This window comes from Thalassophryne amazonica, chromosome 8, assembly GCF_902500255.1.
Source record: "Thalassophryne amazonica chromosome 8, fThaAma1.1, whole genome shotgun sequence".
NCBI classification, from domain to species: domain Eukaryota; kingdom Metazoa; phylum Chordata; class Actinopteri; order Batrachoidiformes; family Batrachoididae; genus Thalassophryne; species Thalassophryne amazonica.
The window spans coordinates 60,599,016-60,624,496 of NC_047110.1; the positions used below are offsets into that span (position 1 = coordinate 60,599,016).

The following is a 25,481-nucleotide window of genomic DNA, read 5'->3' on the forward strand; positions in this document are numbered from 1 at the left end:
AAAATCTTCTATCCAATTCCAAAGTCTTCCTTCTATACCGTACTTTCGCAATTTATAAATAAGTCTGGTACTCGGCACCGAGTCAAATGCTTTGCGAAAATCGAAATACAGGGCATCAAAGGGTAAACATTCATCATACATTTGCGTCCATTCCTCAAGACTAACAAGTAAATTAGTGAGACATGATCTGCCCCTTCGAAAACCATGCTGATCGTTCGAGAGCACTTTTTCTATAAAGATTACAAGCTTGTCTCGAATTAAACTATCGAACTAAAGTTTGTGGTTATCGACATTTTGTGGTTATCAAATATTCAGGTAAGTGGTGAATTGTTTTATTTCCAGCAGCAGTTAGCTCACCTGTGCGTCTGTCAGCTCCACTCGCAGGTACAGTTCTTGGAGGCGCTGAGCCCAGTAAACGAGCGGGGTGAGTGTTATTATTGTGTTTTTAATCATAGACTTTTATTAGAGTGGAGCCGAGCTGGAAGCTGCAACAAAATACGCGCTCGGCATTCGTCAGCGTAATGACGTACTCGTGCAGGAAAGGACGTCTTCTCTGATTGGCTAATCGTCACTGTTTGCGGAAGTAGTACAGCGTCGCAGAAACAAGTGCTGGGTTTTATGAATTACACCAGCATTCGTTTTATTTTAGCAAGTTAACATGGAGACGAACGCTGGGAGTTCTTGTGGGATGTCGGATTTGTTGAGATCCTCCGGAACGTTTAATGTTCTTGTTGGTGTGACAGGAAGTGTGGCTGCATTGAACCTGCCTGTTTTGGTATCTGAGTTACTTCAGCTTCCTGGGGTCAGTTCATTTTCTTTTCTTTCCCAGAGCTTCTATTATTTTAATGTTAGCTTTAATGTGCACGCATGGAGCGTGATTAATGCGTAGGTGCTTTCCCATAAAAACAGAAGGGCACTCGAGTGCAGACCTCTGCCAACAGAGTTGGCCATTCCTCCACCTTTCCTAATTCCACAACATGCAATAAGCCTTTTCTTTTCATTTTTTTAAATTAAAGATTAAAGATAAACAATTACACAACGTACAAAGGTATGCCAGGGGTCAACGAATAAAGAAAAACATAAATAAATATAAAAAAGATAACCTGTCAGCACTTAAAATAATTTAGAGTACCAAGAGTCTTCACAGCTTTAGGGTTTGATGATGACTGAATTGAGACTTTGTAATGTTGTAATTCAAGCAAGTAGAGTTTGAACAGGGGCTTTTTTCCAGAAAATGTACACTTATGAATATGAAATTTAGCAAATATAATTAAGAAATTTAGGAGATAAAATTCTTTCTTTTTAGAGTTACATACATTATAGAAACCAAAGAGCACATCAGAGTACATTAGATTAATAAGCCTTTTCACACTCTCGCTCTCCTCCGGGTCTGACGTGCGAGGTCAAAGAGCAAGAGGTGTAAACTGCAGTCTCGAGGCATCATGACTGCGTGGGCAGCGAGAATGACACAGACTTTGATTATTTTTCCTGTTGGAGTATTGATTCCTTGAAAGATTTTTTGTGAAAACGTGGTATTGGTGTCCAAGGAAGAAAAACTGAAGCTTATGCTGCACACGAACTGAAAATTCAGGTTTTGCCCGAGTCGACCCACTGCTGACCCAGGCAGTGTCTGTTCGTAAACATAGAATCAGCTGATCACTGTTTCGCTTTGCCGGCCTCTATAAATCTTGTGCACTACATTTGTATTTCCGAGAGTATGAAATAAATTATTTGTGAAGAATAAAATAAAATGAATAATGGATCTGGTTGGTAAATGGCAGTTGAATGGTGTGTCTAGTAAATAATCATGAAGTAACTGCCTGGTCAATATCCCTGTATGTTCTGTCATTTTTAGGCTTATAGGCACATGTGCCTGTGAGTTAGATCAATGAATAATGAACACACGTAGGATAAAACGGACTGATTTGTATCACAACAGAGCAAGACGACAGATTACGCTGCCCTTTTAAAAGATGACTATGGCAAATCATTCCCTGACCCGATATCCAAACTCGAGTCTGGCTGGCTGGATGATAAGAGAGTCATGACTCGATGGCACTGCCACACAATTCGCCAGGCCAATGTGACCCACTGGATGCCACGCTGTGTGCTGTTGGACGCTGCGTTATATAAAATAATTATTTTGTAGCGGATTAATCATTTGCTGTCAGAGATTGGCTGATAAAACCATCTCTAATCGCTCCAGAAGCACAGAGGAATTTTCTACAGCAGCATATTTTCTTGTGCATTTCATGGGGTGGAGAAAGCATTTGGCATACTCTCAAAGGACATTAATGTATAATATTTATATTGTAATGGCTTGGTAAAACAACTGCAAACGGCATTTTCACTCCTTATAAGTACCTGTAAAATTATGTTTAATATCGGTGTAGACAGTTGTTTGACCGATGCTGTCACTGACCGACCGAGCGTCTGTTTACATTTTTACACCTCTCAAACTTTGAACCAACCTGGTCACGCATGCGCATTCTCAGAGTGTGAAAAGGCTTATTGGGAATGGCCATGTTAAACGTTCAAAAGGCATATGATGTGAAACAATTAGAAAATAATAGTTAGAAAAAAATTAAATGACTTTGTGACCCATCAACAAGTCTGTCAGTGATCCCATCCACTCCAAACCTCGCTTCAGTTTTCAATTTTTGTATTTATTTTCATTTATATCTCGCCAAATCACAACAAAGTTGCCTCAAGGCGCTTCACACAAGTAAGGTCTAATCTTACCAACCCCTAGAACAAGCACACAGGTGACAGTGTTAAGGAAAAAAAACTACCTCCGTTGATTTTAGGAAGAAACCTCAAACAGACCAGACTCAAAGAGGTGACCCTCTGCTTGGGCCATGCTACCGACACAATGTACAAAACAATTTACAAAACGAATATACTGGAAATGTTGCCAGTGCACAGGATGGGAGGCCTGCTGAAGAAGACCCCCACTCCCATCCCTGGATGGAGCCACACCTCAGAGAGGAAAAAAACAGGAAAAGGCATCAGAAATAAAAATGATAACCCCTGAATTTGGAAAAAAAAAAAAGTCTGTCACGTGTGAATTTTTAGGGCCAAAATGTAAAGGTCTGCATTTGATAAACTATGAGGAAACTGAAAATTAATATTTTGCACAGTGGGTAGAAACATAAAGATCTACAATTAAGATTTTTTTCAGTAAATCTGAGGGGGTGCTGGCACGATGGCGTGCTTGTTAGCACTGATGCCTCACAGCAAGAAGGTTGTGGGATCACTTCCCAGCTAGTCCTTTCTGTGTGGAGTTTGCATGTTCTCCCTGTGTCTACGTGGGTTCTCTCTGGGTGCTCCGACTTCCTCCCACAATCAACCTATGACTGCTCGGATAGGCTCCATCCCACTCCCCCATGACCCTTAATTGAAGTAAGCGGGTAGAGAAAATGGGGTAACGTGGCGAACCCTATAGTGAGTTGGCATGGGATGACCCTGTGCAGATTTGAGGCAGCAATACTAAATTATGGACATGAACAGTCACCTGCTTTCCTTCAACCTGACTGTCATCATATTTTAAAATGCGAGTTTTCATTAAAAGACAATACATGATGTAAAACTGACAAAAAGAGTCCTTGGTTCTATTCAGTATGACAGACGGTCTGAAGACCACATGTTTGGACTTTCCACTGTAGAAGTGGAGGTCACTCATAGTGATGGCATGAAACTTGTATTCCAAGCAGTAGTGGCTAAAGGTACAACACATTTCTGTGCAGTGGTGCTTTGACACTCTGATTGGCTAGGACAGAACCCAGTAGTGTCATGTGGTGATTAACAATGTATTGCAGTACTACTACTACCTTGTGAGACATTTCTTAAAAGCATCTGTCACACTGTAAAATTGCTGATCTTATCGTTGAAGTTCATTTTTTGTTTGTTTGTTTTCTTGAAGACAAACATGCCCATGGGCACAAATATGCACACAATTCAGCTTGCTATTGATAATGCTTGGATGCTGGTCATGAAAACAGTCATGCGTCAGATTGTGTTATGTTGTGCCCTGCTTTACACTGGGGGAAGATAGATAAATTGTAATGCTGAGATCAATAATAGCATAGGCATTAGTAATAACTGTACAGAGTAAATTATCCAACAACATGACAGTGTTGCAGAGAAGCTGTGTATGGTTTTAACTGCACAAAGTGCAGTTCTTTTTTGTGCAAGAACTGTCAAACATTTTCTAAGGTTGTGCAATGTTGTTTTGGAGTCAAGAATCTTAAACTTTTACAGCTGTTAGTTATTACAATGGTTAGTTATTAACATAGTGTATATGAATATAATAATGCAGTATTCATGGCAGCATCTGTGCACTTGCCTCCCAACAAGACGGTCCCCGGTCCAAGGCCATCTGTTTTCCATTCTCCACATACATCTGGAGTTGCTTCAGGAACACGTTGATCCATACCACCGGATCCACAAGATCCACTGTGGTGACTGTGAGCAACAACAGAGCAGCCAAAACAATTCTATTTGCTTTTCAAGTTCATTTATTTTTGCAATGCCAAATCACAACACAAGTTATCTCAAGGCATTAGTAAACATGAACAAGGTCGAGACTTTACCCCTCCTCCCTAAAACCCACTCCTCCCACCATGAGTAAGCACATTAGCAACAGTGGTAAGGAAAAACTACAGCATTTTGGATTACAGAAAGTAAAAAATCAGTGGGGTGACCATCTGCTATGGCCAAACTAACAAAAAAATGGAACAAAACCACAACACAAAATTGTCAGAACATGCCGTGACATAAATATTGCAGCCGAGACACCATTTATAGGAAGATTGAAAAGGTGAAGATTAGAGTCTCAGTTAAATGGGCTGCATTAGTAAATTAGTGAATAGTAAATGGACTGCATTTATATAGCGCTTTTCCATCTGCATCAGACGCTCAACGCACTGTACAATTACGCCTCACATTCACCCCGATGTCACGGTGCTGCCATACATGGTGCTCACTACACACCCGGAGCAATAGGGGATTAAAGACCTTGCCCAAGGGCCCTTAGTGATTTTCCAGTCAGGCGGGGATTTGAACCGAGGATCTTCTGGTCTCAAGCCCAACACCTTAACCACTAGACCAGGGGTGGCCAACTTTGGTCCTCAAGAGCCACATTCCTGACACTCTTAGTCGTCTCCCTGCTCCAACACACCTGAATCCAATGAAAGGCTCATTAAAAGTCTGCTAATGAGTCCCCCCCCCCCCCCCAAAAAAAAAAAAAAAAAAAATTCTTTAGTATGTTGATGCTCATCTGGGTGCCACACAGATAATCCACTGTGTGGTGACAAATCAATCCATTACTTTTCAAGCCCACACAAAGAATACCATGGATATGATGATAGAACAATTTCTAAAAAAAAATGGTACTGGTTACAGGCTTTTGTTGTCAGTATATAAACAAGACAACTGTTTTACAGATGTTAATCACATCTTTGTTAGGTCAGGTCTGGTGCTACGCATTAGATGTGTTGGGTCAAACCACCCAGCCAGACATATAAATGCTACAGTCAGTTACGTCTTTCTCAGGAGCCAAAACTACGCTGTTGCAATGGAATGTGGGTATTATAGTGGATAATGAAAAAAGTTTAGCCCACCATAATTCTATAAGAAAAGGTATTTTCAAGATGAAGTGATGATAGTTATCTTCCACAATGTTAAGAGAAAAAGCTTTCAAGAGGTTTGATTATTACTGGATTGTCATCTGTTCAGCACCCATGAGACCAAAATGTGTTTGTCTTGTGTTGTGCTTTAGGTTGATGTAAGGGTGGTCACCACAGAGCATGCCAAGCACTTCTATAATCCTGATGAGGTTTCAGTAAAGATCTACAGTGACAAAGATGAGTGGAAGGTAACAACATACTTATCAAACAACCTAAATAATCACTGGTAATGAACATTCTAAATCAGCGTTTCTTGGTCATTGACCACTAATTTGCCTACAGGATAGCGTGATACAACAAATATTCTATTATTTGTTTATATTTGTTCATGATACATAACATATAATATACATATTTTGTGTAATCCACTTGATACCAAATCAGAAAAACTTGGGATGGTCTGGAAAATGCAAAATGTAAAAAAAAAAAACAAATAAACAAATGTAGCAGAGATTCAACATTTCAATAAATAATATTTCATTTTAATAATTTTCTCACATATTTGTTGGCAAACTGTAGATCCTGTGCCCATCTTTTTTCCTCAAAGTCTCAGCCTGTCATGGATATTACTTTTGTACCAGATCATGATAATCACCTGTTGACATCACCTGTTTCAAATAACATTGTTTATTTATTTATTTTTACTTTATTACCGCATTACTTGCCCTAAATTGTCTGATTCCAGCTTTTGGAATGGACGTATACATATTAACATATAAATGAGATTAACCACACAAAACATGAAATATGGGTTCATACAGTCTGCATTTTCCATGTCGTCTCAGTTTTTTGATTTAGGGTTGTATATTTAAATTTAAAGTGTCTGAATTTGACTCTCATGTTCCTTTTTCATACATAGTACATAGTTGGTCAGTGTCCCAAAAAGACTGCCAAAGTATATTGCATTCCACTAAGGAAGTGAATGCCCCATCTATTGTTCATCCATCCATTGTAGATATGGACAAAACGATCCGACCCTGTGCTACACATCGAACTGAGGCGCTGGGCAGACCTACTTGTTATTGCTCCATTAGATGCTAACACTATGGGAAAGCTTGCTAATGGCATTTGTGACAATCTGCTGGTAAGAATGTGAAAATATTTTCTACTTACACAAAAAAATGCTGTGGCACATAGATGATTTATTCCATGATTAACTGATGACTATTACCCAGTTGATTTCTGTTTTTTATTGGAAGACCTGTGTGGTGAGAGCCTGGGATACCAGTCGCCCTCTGCTCTTTTGCCCTGCGATGAATACGGCTATGTGGTGTCATCCCATTACTACTTCTCTCATATCCACACTAAAGGAGTTTGGATATGTGGAAATCCCCTGCATTACCAAGAAACTAATGTGTGGAGATAAAGGTATGTAAAAGAAAAGCTGATTTGTTGATGATGTAAGACTGCTCTCATGTTACCTTCAGTCTCCCCATTTTAAGGCATAGATTGAACATAGAAAATACACATTTGGACTAATTCTGTATGGACTTGACAATCTGTAATAGCGATTGACCTATTGGCTTGAATATAAGACAACTCTGACTACGTGACTCCCCTTTTTCAAGATATATTTTTGTAAAAATACTTTCTAAAACCCAAATCTTGTTTTTGTTTTGTTTTGTTTTTTAAAGAAAGAAATGCTTTTATTTGAAAATAATGCTAATAAAAGCACACTGAGTAGAATAACCACTGGTGCAATAAACTGTGCAAACTGGTCTACCTTAGTAGGCATTCAATCAATTCCACACAGGTGGAATGTGCATGCAGGACTCTTTAGATGGGTAAATCGTAGGGGTGTTATGGATCACGAAAGCCATGGTTCTGGTGAGATACTTTTTTTAAGCAACGGATCAGATCATTTTTTGGATCAGCACAAAAAAAGGTAAATGCTACTTTGTGTTACTCACTCATCTTCAATCGCTTACTCCAATTAAGGGTCACAGGGGCTGGAACCTATCACAGCAGTCATAGGGCATGAGGCGGGGTACATTCTGGACAGGACACCAGTCTGTCACAGGGCCACATATAGACAAACAAATACATTCACACAGGCACACGTATTGGGAATTTAAAATTTCCAGTCTACCTAACCTGCATGTCTTTGAATATGGGAAGAAGCCGGATTACCCGGAGGAAGCCCACACAGACACCGGGAGAACATGCAAAGTCCACACAGAAAGGCCGCAGGTGGGAATCAATCCCATGACATTCTTGCTGTGAGGCAACAGTGCTAACCACTAAGCAACCGTGCTGCCTACTTTGTTTCTTTTTAAAAAAAAATAACTTCATGAGTAATAAAAATAAGGAACTTTTGTGTGGGATTCCGAATGAAAACAAGTCTGTTTTACATAATACTTCAAAATAAAATAATTATTTTTTGCATTAAATTGCAATATGATTAAACAGTATCAGCAAATTTTAAAAAATAGCCTTTGTTAAAGTCATGAAAAGCACAGAAAAAGAAAAGGAGCAAAACTGATCTGAGTTTCTAGCTTCAATTTATTTTTTTCTACAAAAGATAAGGATGTCTGTATTGTCTGATGAGAAGATCACAATGGTAATTTTATTTATAACACTTTCTGGATAAATACATTCATCTTACCCACTCAGTGATGTGAGTAACCCTTGGAAAAAACTGTTTTTTGTTTGTTTTTTGTTTGTTTTTTAATGATGTCAGCAGCTGTGGCTCATAGTGGGTGTGTGGGGGACCTCCCTCAGAAAATTTTGAAATATTAAATACAATGTGGTGCGTTACAATGGAACGCACCACAATGTGGTCTAAATGAGAGCGATTTCTCAGTACTATTTTCTTGCTCATTTTAGTCATAAAAAGCATATTTTACCATATTGGCAAAATAACAGAACTATAGTAAAGAGTCTGTCATGTACAGTGTTATTACCATTTCATAAAACCAAATATTTGCATGGGACTGTTACAGTTCTCTCTCTGCATTTATCTAAGCATTTGACTTCAGCAATTTCTGCTCTTATAACAACTGATAGTGTCTTAACATAAATAAAAATAAAATTTGATACAAGCAAAGCTGCACCTACTGTTCATTAAGTCACCAATATCACTTTTAGTCCTCGGGAACACTGATTTGGGTTTGAATTAGATTCTTATTCACTTATATATATGGGAAATGCAATAACACAGATCCATCCAGTGCTGATGTCAGCATTTCTGGGATACTGACAATTTGAAAAGTGTAGCAGAGCAGCTCACTTCTTTTTTAGTGAAACGTCACATTTTAGACAAATGCCAGTTAGGGTTTCACAAAATGCATTCAACAGAAACTGCATTGCTTAAGGTTTCAAGTGACATCATGATGGCAGCCGACTCTGGACAATACACAGTTGTGCTTTTATTGGATTTCTCAGCTACTTTTCACAATGTTGTGTTGATCATAAGATTCTGAATAATAGACTTCAAGATGTGGTTGGGCTCTCAGGAGTGGTTTTAAAATGGTTCTCCTCATACCTGTCTGACTGACGTTTTAGTGATTTTATAAATCAGTTTTTGTCTGAATCGAGGCATCTTACCTGTGGGGTACCTCAGGGATCTGGCTTGAGCTCAATACACTTTCTTTTATATCTGCTTCCTTTAAGACAGATAATTATCAAGTACAGTGACTTGTCTTACCACCTTTATGCTAACGATATCCAGCTGTACTGTTCTTTTAAACCCACTGAGTATGACAAATTATCTTCCTTATCCGCCCCTTAACCTGTACGCTTTGCCTGAGTGGGGCAGCAAAGGGTGTTCAGCCTTCACCCGCAGAAGGGTTCCAACTGTGGGCTCTATTCAACCATAACCTTCTTGTGCTGGCTTCAACTACCAGAGCAACTTCCCTGATGGCCTTCCTAAACTGATTTGACTCTAGGCCTGTTTTCTGCAGGAAATGGCACAGTGATGCTGCTGGGAAACCTCAGCAGCCAACCTCGATGGGAAAAATGTCTATGTGCCATTCTTTGGTGAGAGCCTCATCTATCACGTCCTGGTACTTAGCTTTTTTCAGTTGATATGAAATAGCCAGCCTGTCTTCCCAAGGCATGGTAAGTTCTGCTACTATTATGGTCTTTGTGCTCCTGGATATCAATACCACGTCAGGACGAAGTGAGGTTGCTGCCACATCTTGCGGAAAGCCTAGTTTTCTTTTCAAGTCCACCTGCATCTCCCAATCAGTCGCACGCTGCAGAATGGATGGTGGGTTCGTAGCCGCTGCCTTTATCCCGATAGCCTGGTTACCATGGCATTGGGAATTGATAGCCACAGCAGGGGGTGACCTGCTTTTGTTAGTTGTAACTGTCTGTGCTTCCTTCCATTTGGCAATTTCTGCCAGAACTTGGTCATGTCTCCATATATAACGGCCTTCTGCCAGTGCTTTTGGACATCCTGTTAAGATGTGGTTCAATGTACAAAATGTTGCGGCACATTGTTTGCATGATGGATCTTCCTCCTTCCCCCATATTTTTAGATTACTTGGTGTTGGCAGGAGGTCAGCTAACACTTGTAGCAGAAAGGACAGCTTGCCTTGGTCAGTGTCCCAGAGCTCTTTCCAGGACAGTGGTCACTTAAGTGCTTGTTCCCACTGCATCCATTGGTGCTGAGAAGCAAGCCCGACCGCATTCACCTGGCGATCCTCTTCTGTAGCTTCTCAGATCCTCTGGACCATGAGTTGTCTCTTTTCTTCAGTGCTAGCCTTGCTCCAGCTCCTGGTGTTGTAATTCTCAAGGCCCAGCCGACCTTGGCAAACCATGCTGACAACCTCTTGGTGCCTCCAATATGCTTCTGCATCCGACACCGCTTGTTGGGGTTCCATTTTCTGCCACAGTTGATGGACTTACTGGCATAACCTCCCCATCCTTGGACAGAAGCAGTATGCTGACTGCGCTTGCCTTGGTGGCTTTGAATTCTTCTGCCACTGATGAGACTGGTAAGTGGAGCTTGGAGGACTTGCTGTACAGGTTCACTGAGCTAAAGGATGGGGGGCATTCAGCCATTTATGCAGAAATTTGCTGCACAGCCTCTCCATCTCTTCCACTCGTGACATGAGAAAGTCATGTCATAGGAATGGCCATTGCAGTCTGGGTAAAATGCCATACTGAAAGCACCACACCTTGAAGGGTCCAAGCAGTTGACTGCCATCAAGCGCTTTGAGCCAGGTGCCAAATTGAGATTTAGTGTCCTTGAGGTTGCCGGCATCCTTCAGGGAGCTGTGATGGTTCTACCCAAGGCACCAGATATGTTGATCTTGAATAGTTCAAATCTGTGATCCTTGGTCGCTAAGTGTTAGTTGTTGATAATTACTTACAACTGAATTCTGAGAAAACAGAAATTGTAATTGTTTCCCCTGATAGTGTCATTCCTCTAATAAAGCAGCACATAGGTCCTTTAGCTGCTTCTGTCCAGCCCTATGTGCAGAATCTAGGTGTTATTTTTGACTCACCAATGTCGTTGGAGCGTCATTCTTAACAGTTAATATGAAACCGTTTCTTCCATCCCAGCAACATTTTTAAATTGAAACTCCTTGTGTCCAAGGTTGAGTTGGAGATGATTATTCTTGTTTTTATATCCTCACGTTTGGCCTATTGTAATAGTTTTTTTTTTACCTGTCTAAATAAGAGGGACCTTGACTGAATTCAGGTCATCTAGAACTCTGCTGCAAGGATTTTAACTGCCTGTTTTAGCCTCCCTTCAATGGTTACCTGTGCAGTTTAGATTACATTTTAAAATCTTGACCCTAATACCAAATACTATGCAAAGGGAGGAACACAGCGCTCCCTCCCACTCCGGTCCCGTGTTTGCTATCCAGACATTTGGACATCGGTCAGTCTTCAGCGCCTTTTATGCCCATCGTGCAGGTGTGGACGAGGTAATCTAGATGCGTTCTGACACTGCTGGCCACGCCTCTTTCCCTCCCAACTGCGTCCGATTATGGAAATATTTGCCGTGTTGGGCTGGCTCCTGCACATTCTTGCTATGTGTGACGGGGGCTTAACTTTTAGAGTCTTGCATGGCCGAGCTCATCCTTACATCGCTGACCTGCTATAGCTGCACACTCCGACCCGCAGTCTGAGATCAGCAGGCCAGATGTTACTTGTGATCCCAAAAAACAGTTTTAAGATGTGATGTGATTGCTCTTTTGAAGCAGTAGCACCTTGGCTGTGGAATGCTCTACCTCTAATTCTCAATGAGAAAAAAACTGAAATAGTTGGTTTTGGCCATGCATGGTCATCTGGTTCATATGATGTGCTTGGTCCTTTGTCTTCCTGTGTGCATGCTTCTGTCAGAAATCTGGGGGTCATTTTTGACAGCTCCTTCAAAATGGACAAGCAAATGAATTCTGTGGTAAAGGCCAGTTTCCACCAACTCAGAATCTTGAGAAAAGTAAAGGCTTACCTCCCAGCGTGTGATTTTGAGTGAGTTATTCATTTGTTTATAACATCCCGTCTAGATTATTGTAACTCACTCTACTGTGGACTGGACCAGTCATCTCTAAAGCATCTGCAGCAGGTCCAGAACGCTGCTGCACGACTGCTCACAGGAACGAGGAAGCGAGAGCACATCACCCCTGTGTTAGCCTCACTCCATTGGCTTCCAGTCACATTTAGGATTGACTTTAAGATTCTGTTGCTTGTGTTCAAGTGTTTAAATGGTTTGGCTCCCGAATACCTCTCTGAGCTTTTGACTCCTTATGTTCCGGTCAGATCAGTGAGGTCAGAAAGCCAGCTTTTATTAAATGTGCCCAGATCTCGATTAAAAACTCGAGGTGATCGGGCTTTTTCGGTGGCTGCGCCTAAATTTTGGAACAGTTTGCCTTTGCACATCAGAGCTGCTCCATCTCTAGAGTCTTTTAAATCTGTTCTTAAGACTCATTTTTATGCTTTGGCTTTTAATACAATTTAAGCTGTGTGTGTCTGGTCTTATGTGTTTTTGTATATTTTGGAATTTTAATGCTCTGTTTTTTGTGGTATGGTTTTTGATATTGTTTTTACTGTGAAGCACTTTGGGCAGCTGCTGTTGTTGTAAATGTGCTATATAAATAAAATTGACATTGACATTGACCTCTTTCCCTTCGCTGTCTACACACCATTGATGTATTTAAAAAGCAGTTCCAGACTTTTCTTTTTTAATAGGCTTTTAGTTACACAAGGGTTTTTATTGTTTTTTTTTTATATTGTATTTTAATGCTTTAAAAGCATTGTTGTAAATGTACCTTCTCTGTATATTACTTGTTTGCTTTATGAAGCACTTTGTGATGTCTTATCTGTGAAAGGTGCTTTATAAATAAAAATGACTTACTTAGTTTACATATTTTCCTCCACACTAATATTTCATGCCCATGTTACAGACAACACCATAAAATGCAGATTTAGCAGGCTAACATATCGAGTTTGCACTGGAGACAGTTTGAAGTAAATTCATCCCAAATATAGATTTGATTTGTGTGAAATAGCTTGAATAACATCAACTGACAATGAATCCCATCAAAAACATGATATAATAAGGTCAAACGCTTAATGGGAGTGTTAGTTTTAAAACATACGCGATTATTAAAAAAAAAAGTTGGGTCAGCATTTTGGTCTATTTGCTCGAACCAGGCCCATTACAATTTATTCCTGATGAACTTTAAGTAGTTCATCATCAATGTTTCTATCCATTTGCTTTGAAGTTTGAACATGACTTGGAGTTAAAGGTAAAATCTGTAACATCGTCTCTCATTTGCTGCTGTGTGGAACAGTGGCGGCACGTTACATTTATTCTTCAGTCTTGGATCAGGACGTGAAAATGTGACACTTAATATCCACTGTGGAGTCTCATCAGAGATGTTTCCCAAACGATTTTACAAATACAAACATCATGAAATCAGCCCATAGACTAAAGCCCAGGTTACACATAGACGGTTTTGTCGGCAGGTAGTACGTAGACCGAAGTTTGCGGTAGTTCCGGCTGTTTTTGCGGTGGAAAGGGGCGGAGCATTTCACCTGCGTTTTGAGCGCCGTACTAGCCGCAAATACGCGGATAAAACACCGCTAAATCCGCCAAATAAAGTGGCGTTTTGACACCGTAGCATCCGGCACATGTCAGGCAACGGGGGTTAATACCCAGTTCTATCCTTTACAATCGCAGGTTAAGACGCGCATGAGAACGGCGGTGTTCTGCTGCCGCCGATAATGCCCTGTGTACCGCTGGATTTATCCAGGCAAATCCTGCGTTACTCCAGGAACTTTTGCATATAGGCACCGCCCCCAGAGTATAATAGGCTGAAGCAGCTGTCACTGCAGGGGGAGGGAGCTCATCTCTCAGCCTTTTCTTTTCCTCTCCTTTCCCCCTCCTCAATGTGTTGCTCGTCTCCACCACAGACCTCTCCTGTGCTTCTGAACCAGACCTCTTGGTAAGTCCTTGCCGCTGCCAGTTTTCTTTTAGGAGGCATACTGGAGCTTCTGTGCAAAAATATCTGGAGCTGGCTGCGAGTGAGAGGCCTGCATGCAGCGCGCTAGCGTTTCTATATTCTATATATTATATATTGACCGCCGCCTATTGGCCGTTTGGAACGTCGTTAACCGGGAGGTGGCGTTTAGAATGGCGTACTGTCTGCTAGCGCCGCCGTTTTGTCTGCCTCTGTCGCCGGTTAAAACGCCCTTGAGGACGCCGATGTGGGCTCTTTCGCCGTTTTACACGCCGTTGGTTAGGCATACAACGCCGGCCGCCAATTACGGCGGTGTAAACTGCGGCACTACAGGGAGGGGCAGGATGAAACGGCGATTAAAAAGTATCAAACACCGTTGTTCGCGTTGTCTCCGTCGTCACGCGAATTCTCCGGGAGCGCTCCCGGAATTATTCGACATGTTGAATAATTTTTTCGACAATTCCCGGTAAAGCCGGAACTAAGCCACGCCCCCTAGTGCCGGCGTTAACAACGGCGTGTGATCCTTAAGACAGCCAAAAACTCTTCCGGGACGCTTCTGGGAGCTCTTACCGTCTATGTGTAAACAGGGCTTAAATCCGACACAAGCAAGAAAAACAAAAATAACCAGGAAACATTCCCCACAGAAGTAAATACCCAGATTTCTGGGAATTCCAGTAAAACTCCCATCATTGATCCTGGCAAGTGGATGCTCGTAAACAGTCGGGAATACACATTATCGTTCCGGAGCTGTGGCCTTTCAGCTATATCGGCTGTGTGCACATTTCAAGCACTAAGCTCGATTCAGTGGCCTCATGGCCGTCGAAAAGATGACAGTCACTTTGTCCTCAACCTCTTTAATGTTAACAGAGATTCTTTTTACAGAAGTGCGCTGAGTCTGTTGGAACAGGCTGCATGAGTGGGCAGCTACAACAGGAGTGACTCTCTCCACGATGTTTTTTCTTTTTAAATAGGCTAAGTGACCATATTCCTTCCACTCAGACTGTGATTTTACCGCAACTGCATCAACTAATGCAGTTATCACATTAAAAACAAGTCACCATGACAGAAAATCACACAATTCATCCACAGTTCACTTGTTCTGAACCATGGGGGCTGGTCCATATGGAGCTGTGATTCGTTAAACAACTAGTAAATCCCTAAAACCACCTTAAAGATTCCTGTGAAGAGATAAGGAAAGCAAATATGAAGATTTTAAAGCATTATTGACATAATGAAATAGAAAAAGCCAAACAAATACAGTGGGGTTATCCCAGTTTAGCCATTTCTGGGTGCTTAGACCCTAACAAGAAGTTGTTACACAATGTACATGAACTCTGCAGTGGAATTTGTCCTTCTGAGGATGATAAAGGCTAATGTAAACAGTGCATAATGTGATGCAATTCTACTGCTGGCTTTATCAAGATAAGATCTTTCCTGATGGAGTTTGAGTGACAAAAATGGCAAAGATCCATTGTCGAAATAAAATTGTGGGTGGGGGTGCAAGTAGCAGCAGTTTGTATGTAATGGTAGATAATTGTGATTTATTATGTTATTTGTAAATGTTTTATGCTGGTTCTTGTGCTCATCTTGTTAAAGTTGCAAATGATTGTGATGTTAAAATGAAAAGAAGCAACATTCAGCACCATAAGTGTAAAATGTACCTCGCTGCATAACTTTCACCTGCTGGCTGCTGCTGTGAATGTGAACAAAAAGTAGTTTAAGGGTTGCACAGTCTTTTCAAGGGATATTCTCACCATTCACTGTTACGCATGTACACTCACCGGCCGCATAATTAGGTATACCTTGCTAGTACTGGGTTGGACACCCTTTTGCCTTCAGAATTGCCTTAATTCTTCATGTCATAGATTTAACAAGGTGTTGAAAACAATCCTCAGAGATATTGGTCCACACTGACATGATAGCATTGCATCCCGCAGTCGCCATTTCAATCGGTCTGCCCATTTTCCTCTGACATCAACAAGGCATTTTCATCCACACAACTCAATGGATATCTTCTCTTTTTTGGACCATTCTCTGTAAATCCTAGAGATGGTTGTGCATGAAAATTGAAGTAGATGAGTAGTTTCTGAAATACTCAGCCCAGCCCGTCTGACACCAACAATCACATTCAAAGTCACTTAAATTCCCTTTCTTCCCTATTCTGATGCTCAGTTTGAACATCAGCAAGTCATCTTCACCATGTCTCGATGTCTAAATGCATTGAGTTGCTCCCATGTGATTGGCTGATTAGCTATTTTTGTTGACAACTAATTGAACAGGTGTATCTAATAAAAATGGTAAATGGACTGCATTTACATAGCGCTTTTCCATCTGCATCAGAAGCTCAAAGCCCTTTACAATTATGCCTCGCATTCACCCATTCACACAATCACACACTGATGTCAGGGTGCTGCCATGCAAGGTGCTCAATACACACCAAGAGCAACTAGGGGATTAGGGACCTCGCCCAAGGGCCCTTAGTGATTTTCCGATTTGGCTGGGTTTTGAACCGAGGATCATCTGGTCTGAAGCCCAATGCTTAACCACTAGACCATCACCTCCCAATAACAGAGTGGCCAGTGAGTGTGTATTATATGTAAAAGTCGAGTCTGTGATTATAAGATGATTATTTATTTTTCAGATGCATTTTCTAGAGGAAAAAATAAACACATTTTTCTTATATTCAGGCCAATATGGCAACAGTACCTTGACATATTAGGATCATTTTAGAACAAAAACTGGTTACATGTATAAAGATCTTTTTTTTCTTTTACATCTAAAGAACAAAATGTAGAGGGACAAAATCAACTAATTGTGGAATTAAAACAGTTATCTGCCTTAAGGTATTTTCAGAACATACATTTACAATCACCAGATACCATACTCATCACTCGCAGATTTCACTGGTTAACACTAGTTAAAGGAGTGGAGGGGACCTAATCAGTGAAAGCCACTGGAGAGGAGGAGAAATTAAAATCTGAAACCAGCTGTCCCTTTCTGGGGATAAGATAGAGATAACTGCTCTCACTCATGGGGTCATCCACCTACATCCATATTGAGACCTGAGCAAATCATGAAGGCAGCAATGTGGAAATGAGTCACAAAAACCCCAGTGAGGATGTCCAACCATGATGGGAAGGATGTTTTCTCAGGAAGTGGATGTCAAAATCTGTAGGAATGTGAGAGTCAAAGATGGGACTAGCAATCTGCCTTTTGAAGAATGGCTGCAGCTTGGAGAACAGGAAGAAGTGGGGCATGGAAGCTTATCTTAGAGTTACATGAACAACTGCAGCTTCTCCTTAAGCATTCAAATTCCTTGTCCTTTTTTATTGGACCAGTCCCATTTATAGGACATGGGTCATATTCTCATCCGGTCTCTCTTAGCTAGTGAACACTGGGTCCCCAGTTCTTGAAGGGGTATTTCAGATAGCATGAGTTGGAAGTGCAGACTTTTTTTTTTTAACTTGTATAAAGCAAAACTTTATAGTCCATTTTGGGACAGGGCTAAATATAAGGACTGAGATGTGCTAAACCTTTTCAATTTGTACATGTTTCCAACATGACTTGCTAACTAATATGATAGCTGACTCCATTCTGGATACTTCAGTTACCTCATCGCTTATAAAGGCGCCATGTGATTGGGCATCAGTGCACATTTGTCTGCCGAAAAGCACCAAATTCTAAATAAATTGTATAAGTAATTACTTGAATAACTAGTTAATTAGGGGGTGACTTGTGACATAGCTGGTTGTGAACCAGCAAAAAGTTGATAGTTTATTTATCAATTTATCCGAGTTTGGTGGCAACATTTAGAATCAAAACATGTTCAATATCAAAACTGTCCATGTCCAAGGTCTTAGTGAGGTGATCTTGTGTACCAAGTCTAACTGTCAACTTAGACACAATGCTCTTATCATATTTGGATTCAGATTATTATCATTGTAACCAGTACCAGTGCAAGCCTTTCAATGCAAATAATGGTAAATGGCCTGCATTTATATAGCACTTTTCCATCTGCATCAGACACACAAAGCGCTTTACAAATAATGCCTCACATTCACCCCGATGTGAGGGGGCTGCCATACAATGTACTCAATACACACCGGGAGCAACTAGGGGATTAAGGACGTTGCCCAAGGGTCCTTAGTGATTTTTCCGATCAGGCTGGGATTTGAACCGAGGATCCTCTGGTGTCAAGCCCAATACTTTAACTACTAGATCATCACCTCCCCAGTATAAACCTGAGTAAACCACATGCAGACTTGCAGGTCTGGGGAAAAAAGAAAATAAAGATAAAATTTAACAGAATGAAAAAGGTGATGAAAAAGGTGTGTTCAAAGCACAAATTAAAAAAAGAAAAAAACAGTACGTAATAGCAAAAAAGAGATTGTATATAAAAAAGAGAAAGGTATATACAAAACTGAATATTTCAGTGGCACTGGATGCTGCACATTAATAAATACTGCACTCATTTCAAGTGTGGCATGTGACATGGCTATTTGGTTCCAGTGGCATTCATAGCTCTAACACCAGTTGGGCAGAAACTCTTTTGCAGTCTGTTTGTACAACCCCAGTTCCAGTGAAATTGGGACATTGTGTGAAATGTAAATAAAAACAGAATACAATGATTTCTTAAACTGTTGGACTATTTTTTTCACGCGGTTGTTCATAAAGTGGTGATCCTCGCCCCATCTTTGCTTGTGAACGGCCAAGACTTTTGCGGCTGCTCCTTTTATACCCAATCATGACACTCACAATTAGTATCAGAAAGGTGATGTGACACAGTGATAAACATACCACTGTCCCAGCATTTTTGAAATGTGTTGCAGGCATCCATTTCAAAATGAGCAAATATTTTCACAAAAATAACAAAGTTTATCAGTTTGAACATTAAATATCTTGTCTTTGTGGTGTAATGTCCCAACCTCAGTGGATTTGGGGTTGTACTTGCTTTAATGGCACTGTACCATTTGCCTGGTGGCAGTAGCTCAAAGAGAGAGTGGCCAGGGAGTGATGAGTCCATTGGGATGGCGTTGGCTCTCCATCTGGAGCTCTTTCCTGTTTGCTACCTTGCAGCTGGCAAACCAGATACAGAGACAGTATGTGAGGATGTGCGAATTGGCATGGGTCAAAAGTAGGGGTTAGGAACGACATGATGTGACTTCGGTGTGAGTGCAACAGGTCAGTTGTCATTGAGGCTGTTATGGGGGATTTCTTGGAGAGGGGGACTATGGCGGATGTCTTGAGGCATGACGGGATAGCAGACTGTGTCAGGGATTGGTTTAAGATTTTGGTGAAAATCCCAGCAACTTGGTTATTGAGAGGAGAATAGAATATTCAGTCATTTCATATTTATGTAGTGATGCAAATGGTCATGCTCACTTCCAGTGTACACTATGATATGCAGTCAAACTCGCATACAATTTATTCAGCTGGACCAGCGAATGTTGTCTGTTATAATCGAAATCTGTTATATGTATAAAACGGTGTTTTGAAACAAGGTTCGGTCAGATCGGCACACAGAAATGATCACACAGACTGCATTTTGCTAGAACAAACAGGCGTATGTTTATTCCCCACAAAAGCAGTTACATCAAACACAAGTGGTTGCAGCGCATAAAATATCTCTTTCTCTCTTACCGTGACGCCTTTAAGGTGGAGAGCCAACACCTTCGGCAGAGTGCGCTTGTCAACCGGCTGGGCGTTCGTACGCAACCCGCAGCAGACTCTATCGGAGCATGGCTCTGCCCCCTCTTTTCTAGTGTGTGCGCGAAGGGAGGGTGAGTGGCCATCTCAAACTCCCAGGCGCACATAATTCCTCTAATCAACAGGCATCTGAAAGTTATTTCCTCTTGCAAAAACATAATGACCCCAGCTCTTCACTCCCAGTTCAGAATGACCCCAGCATGCTTCACTCCCAGTCGTTAGTGGCTACAAAAACAAATTCAGTGTAATAATAACAAGTACATCATTAGGGTTACTTTAAGACAGGGGCAAAACAACATAATCTTTTCTCCACACAAACGGACTAAATCCATTATACGTATAAATGGACAAAATCCGTTACATGTATGTAATGGATAGGTTACAGTCAGGAGGCACACAACAATCTATGGCTAATCCTGAATCGGAACCTGCTTCATTTAATGACCGGGTTGAAACTTTGTCTGAAAAAAAAATAAACACCTGCCTTAAATAAGCACCGGAAATTATGTGCATGAAAAAGATTACATTTAGTCGAGTCACTCTTTTTCTGTCTGCTGCAGAGTGGTACCTTAAAGCCTAATTTATACTTCTGCAGCTCCATAACTTTGTGGCCATGCAATGACGGTAACATGTGCGTTAATCTTTTAAAGTTTTCCAACGCATCTTTATGCAGTTTGCCACAGGAACAGTGTCTTTTTCTGGATTAATTTGTCCCTCAATGAGCTTCTTCATACAGTAATCAACCTCCTAATCAAAGGTAAGCTGTACAATGACTTGCAGTTCATTTGAATGTCTTTTTCTGACTTCATCTTGTGATGATGGTCATATTTGTGGACTTTTCTGCCAAACATATTTGATCCATGATCAAAATGAAATCAGCATGCACACTGCAAAAATATAAATATTTGTGGACTTTTCTGCCAAACATATTTGATCCATGATCAAAATGAAATCAGCATGCACACTGCAAAAATATAAAATATGACAGGAGAGAAAGGAGTAAAACTAGAAAAGTGACAAATCACAGCCTTTTGCGGTGTCCGATTCAGCAGGTGCATCAGGCTCCAGAGAGCCAGACAGAGTGCTGTGACCTAAAGCGATTTGGTTCATCACACCCGGGGATATGTGCGAAACTTAACATCATAATACCTTGCAGGCAACCAGGTCCCATGTCGAAGCACAGTTTCAAAAAATAAACAGCCGGTCTTTTAATCAGGAAAATATGGTACCCACTTTCCTTGAATTGGGGAGTGAATTTCATTTCATACCTCTGTTAATGTGTACGTCCAGACTGCTCTGTCGGGCATATGTGAGGGGTTTGTAATGGAAATACATTGCAGTCAGACTGGACGTTTTGTCTGATGCGAGCGAAAATTCTTTATGTATGGTGTTTATTACACCATGCGAGCATTGGGACGTTTGCTTTTGTCTGGTGAGTGTGAATATTCGGTTTATATGATGATGGTTTAGGCAAGTTTTACTGTACAATGAATTCTGGACTTACTCCATTTCTCAATATTAAATTGTGTTGAGAAACAAAAATAAACCAGTTACTGCCCATCCTTTTCAGCTCCAAAAACAAATACGAGGTCTATTAGAAAAGTATCCGACCTTATTATTTTTTCAAAAACCATATGGATTTGAATCACGTGTGATTACATCAGACATGCTTGAACCCTCGTGGGCATGCAAGAGTTTTTTCACGCCTGTCGGTTACGTCATTCGCCTGTGGGCAGTCTTTGAGTGAGGAGTCGTCCACCCGCTCGTCGATTTTTTTCATTGTTTAGGAATGGCTCAGAGACTGTTGCTTTGTTTGATCAAAATTTTTTCAAAACTGTAAGGCACAACTGAGTGGACACCGTTCAATAAATTCAGCTGGTTTTCGGTAAAAATTTTAACGGCTGATGAGAGATTTTGGTCTGGTAGTGTCGCTTTAAGGACGGTCCACGGCGCATGACGGCGATCTGCGCTTCGAGGCGGCAGCGTCTCGCCGTTTCAAGTTGAAAACTTCCACATTTCAGGCTCTGTTGATGCAGTAAGTCGTCAGAGAACAGAGAACTTTAAGAAGAAGTCGGCATGAGGAGTTTATTCGGACATTCCATTGTTAACGGTCATTTTGTAATGAAAGAACGTGCGGGCAGAGTCGCATGTCGGGCTGGACCCGACCGCGGGGGGTCGCGGCAGGAAAAACACCTCCGTTGGAAATCTTAACGGGCAAGTTGGAACATGCCCAAGCTGTTAAACAATTTCTCAGTTACTCACTTGTTGAAAGCCATTAAAAGCCGCCTGAATTTTACAAATGGTTTTCAACACGGAGGTGTTTTTCCTGTCGCGGCGCACACAGATTTGCCGAGTCGTCACAGAAACGACTCGGCGAATTTGCGCGTACGTCTTTCATTTAAAAAATGTCCTTAAACAGTGGAATGTCCGCATAAATTCCTCATGCCGGCCTCTTCTGAATCTTCTCTGTTCTCTCACGATGTCCTGGGTGAATTAAGCCTTAAATTAGGATGTTTTAAGATCGAAACAGGCCGACGACAGCGCCTGGAAGCGCTGCAGGACGTCCCGCTCCGTGGAAAGTCCTTACACCGACAGAAACACCCCATAATCTCTCATCAGCCGTTAAACTTTTCACAGAAAACCATCTTAATTTCTCGAATGGTGTCCACTCGGATATTCCTCACAGGTCCAGAAAAAATTTTGATAAAGCAACGCGCGCCGTCTCGAGCAGCGTGTGAAACAAAGGAATTCAGCCGAGAGGGCGGGACCACATCTCACTCAAGGCCTGCCCACAGGGAAATGACGTCACCAACACGCGTGAAAAAACTCACGCATGCTCACGAGGGTTCAAGCATGATTGGTGTAATCGCATGTCATTCAAATCCATATAGTTAAAAAAAAAAAAATAAAAGGGTCGGTTTATTATCTAAGAGACCTCGTATACTTAGATGCCATGTTAGCACAATTACAGCTGATCTTATCTCAGTAGTTAAGCAAGCTAATAAATTTTACTGTCACTGATCTACACAAGGTTAATCTTCAAACAAATTCAAGATGAGTAAACATTTGACATGAATTTAACATCAGTGTTTGCTTATTGCTCTTTCTGACTAACTTGAAATGTCCAAAGGGGTATGTTTGGAATTTTTTGAGAAAACACCCAACAACATGAAAAAAGTTTCATAAAACGCTGTTTGTGTTTATATATTTGAATGAATTTGAGCAAATAAAACATCTACCATCCAAATAAGGTACAACAGAAAAACAGTTGCATTGAAGACCATTGATTGAGGGAGAATATGTTCCATGTGTAGGTGATTCTTCAAGGAAACTGATCATTGATTCCTCTCTACAGAAGGTTTGTTGTTGTTGTTGTTGTTGTTGTTGATGGTGGTGGTTGTGGTTTGTTTTTATAATTGGTGTTTCTTTGTTGCAGGAAAAGGGGGCATGGCAGAGGTATCAACTGTTGTCAGCGCTGTTAAACAGTATCTCCAGAAACCAGATTAATTGATGCCTGTCCTATTGTGCTGTACCAACTGGTGTAAAATAACACATTAAAAAGGATAAATATGTATTCTTTGCCCTGAAGTTATTATTCATAAATTATTTTGTTCAAAACTTCAAAGCCCTCTTTGAGGGCAGGGTGATGGCCAAGCAGTTAGTAGAATGAGATGCTCCAACATATCAGGTGAGAGTAAACAAGGGGTTCGTATCACCAGTAAAATGAAAGGTCAGGAAAATATGAACAAACTATTGACTAAGCTTCTTTTAAAAAGTACTAAAAGATAACTTGTCATGCTGTAATTTTATACATACTTTTTTCAATTATCATGCTTTGGTTATCGATTTGAGGATGAGTCCTGTTTTTTTGCAGCTCGATAGAAGGTGCCATAGTGTCTAAGAGGTCAACTGTGTGACAAAAAACAGAAACATTCCACAGGGACGTTCAGAGATGGACTTCTTTACAGTAATACATGACATGAAATTGTCATGTGAGCTACGGATGTGTCAGATGTAGATATTTACAGCTCTCAGTGCTATCTGTTTTATCCAAATACGTATGCTCTTTGTCTTTTTTAAACATGAGGTTGCAAATGTACATGAGCTTCATCTTTTGTGCACTTTACTGTACAAAAGGTCAAACATAACAAAAGCCACGCTTCACATTAGTGTTTGACATGTTTACTCTAAGAGCGTGAACTGCAACAATCTGAACTGGATCTCATAAAACATGGGACAAAGTCAAACCAAGCCTCACTTTGTTTATAACCTGTTATGTGCAGACGCGGGTTGAGGAGCGGACCAGCGTCTGACTGAACCCAGCGCTAAATAACCAGAAAGCGGTTCCAAAAACAAAACAGTTTTATTTTTCTCCTGTGCAATAATTGGTGTACAACATAAATGTGCGGTTGTCTGGCGAGGTGAAGGACGGCGCGCTCTCCAGCGCCCAAATGGATCAAAGCTCGGCGCTTCTGGACCCAGACTCACCGCCGAACACCCCCCAGGTGGATACGACAAACTGACTCTGTGAAGGATGGAAAAGGTGAGGTAAGTTAACAGAGCTACAACAAATATCCTTCAGAGGCACACACTATCAGCAACACATTCAGGTCTGAATTTAAGCTTTATGTAAATGAGCAGCTTCTCACAACAGGTGGAGGATCATCATTCCGTACGCCACGGCAGTGAGAAGCAAACAGCACAATTCTCATCACTGTTCAAATATACTGCGTAACAAAATACCAAATTACTGTTAACACTTATTCAGACAATCATCACCTCTGATGTGTGCTGACAGCATGTGTCCCTCACCCGTCCTCCTTCACAGGCACAATGTGTCAAACCCTGGCGCGGTCCTCAGTGTCTCACAAACGAACGTCACAAGGTCGAGTTCCTGGCAATTCTGCTCGAATCACTCATGGCTTAAATGCAGAACGCCATCTCATTATCTGCTTCAGCTGAAAGTCTTTAAGTTTGCACGTGAGCATCATCCACAGGTGCTGCAAGTCATTAGGCCTGCACGTGAACATCCTCCACAAGTGCAGCCAATAATGCTGATGAGGGTGAAGGATTCTTCCGCCAGCACCTTCTCCACAGAAACAACCAGTTTGCATACCACCTGGAGAGCAAAGAAAAGAAAACAACACCAAAATGTCCAGCCAAACCCCCCAACACACAACATAACCGTGAGTTAAAGCAGACTTTGACAAGAATTGAACGTTTCTGGTGGCCATCCTTGAGCTGTATCAATGTTGCAGAAGCCCAGAGCAAGACCTCCTTGAGACTATGTGCATTATAAAAGATATGAATCCAAAAATTGAAAGCCAAAGGAAAACTATGGTAATAATGGAGAGAAATAACACATTGATAAGTTTTTGGATAGTTTTATACAGTGTATAAGTATCGAACACGTCATCATTTTTCTCGTAAGTATACAGCAGGAACAACCCCAATTTCAATGAAGTTGGGATGTTGTGTAAAATGTACATAACAGAATACAATGATTTGCAAATCCTCTTCAACCTGTATTCAATTGAATACACCACAAAGACAAGATATTTAATGTTCAAACTGATAAACTTTATTGTTTTCGTGCAAATATTTGCTCATTTTGAAATGGATGGCTGCAACACGTTTCAAAAAAGTTGGGACAGTGGTGTGTTTACTACTG

The 25,481-nt window shown here is 41.0% G+C and overlaps 1 protein-coding gene across 1 annotated transcript; it reads left to right on the forward strand.

Moving 5' to 3' along the window:
- Window positions 1-582: 582 nt before the first annotated feature.
- On the forward strand, window positions 583-23,505 carry ppcdc (phosphopantothenoylcysteine decarboxylase). Its single transcript, XM_034176430.1, has 5 exons — window positions 583-802; window positions 5,780-5,875; window positions 6,643-6,771; window positions 6,887-7,055; window positions 23,247-23,505. The coding sequence occupies exons 1-5, from the start codon at window positions 659-661 to the stop codon at window positions 23,315-23,317; spliced, it is 609 nt and encodes a 202-aa protein (XP_034032321.1). The 5' UTR covers window positions 583-658; the 3' UTR covers window positions 23,318-23,505.
- The last annotated feature ends 1,976 nt before the right edge of the window (window positions 23,506-25,481 follow it).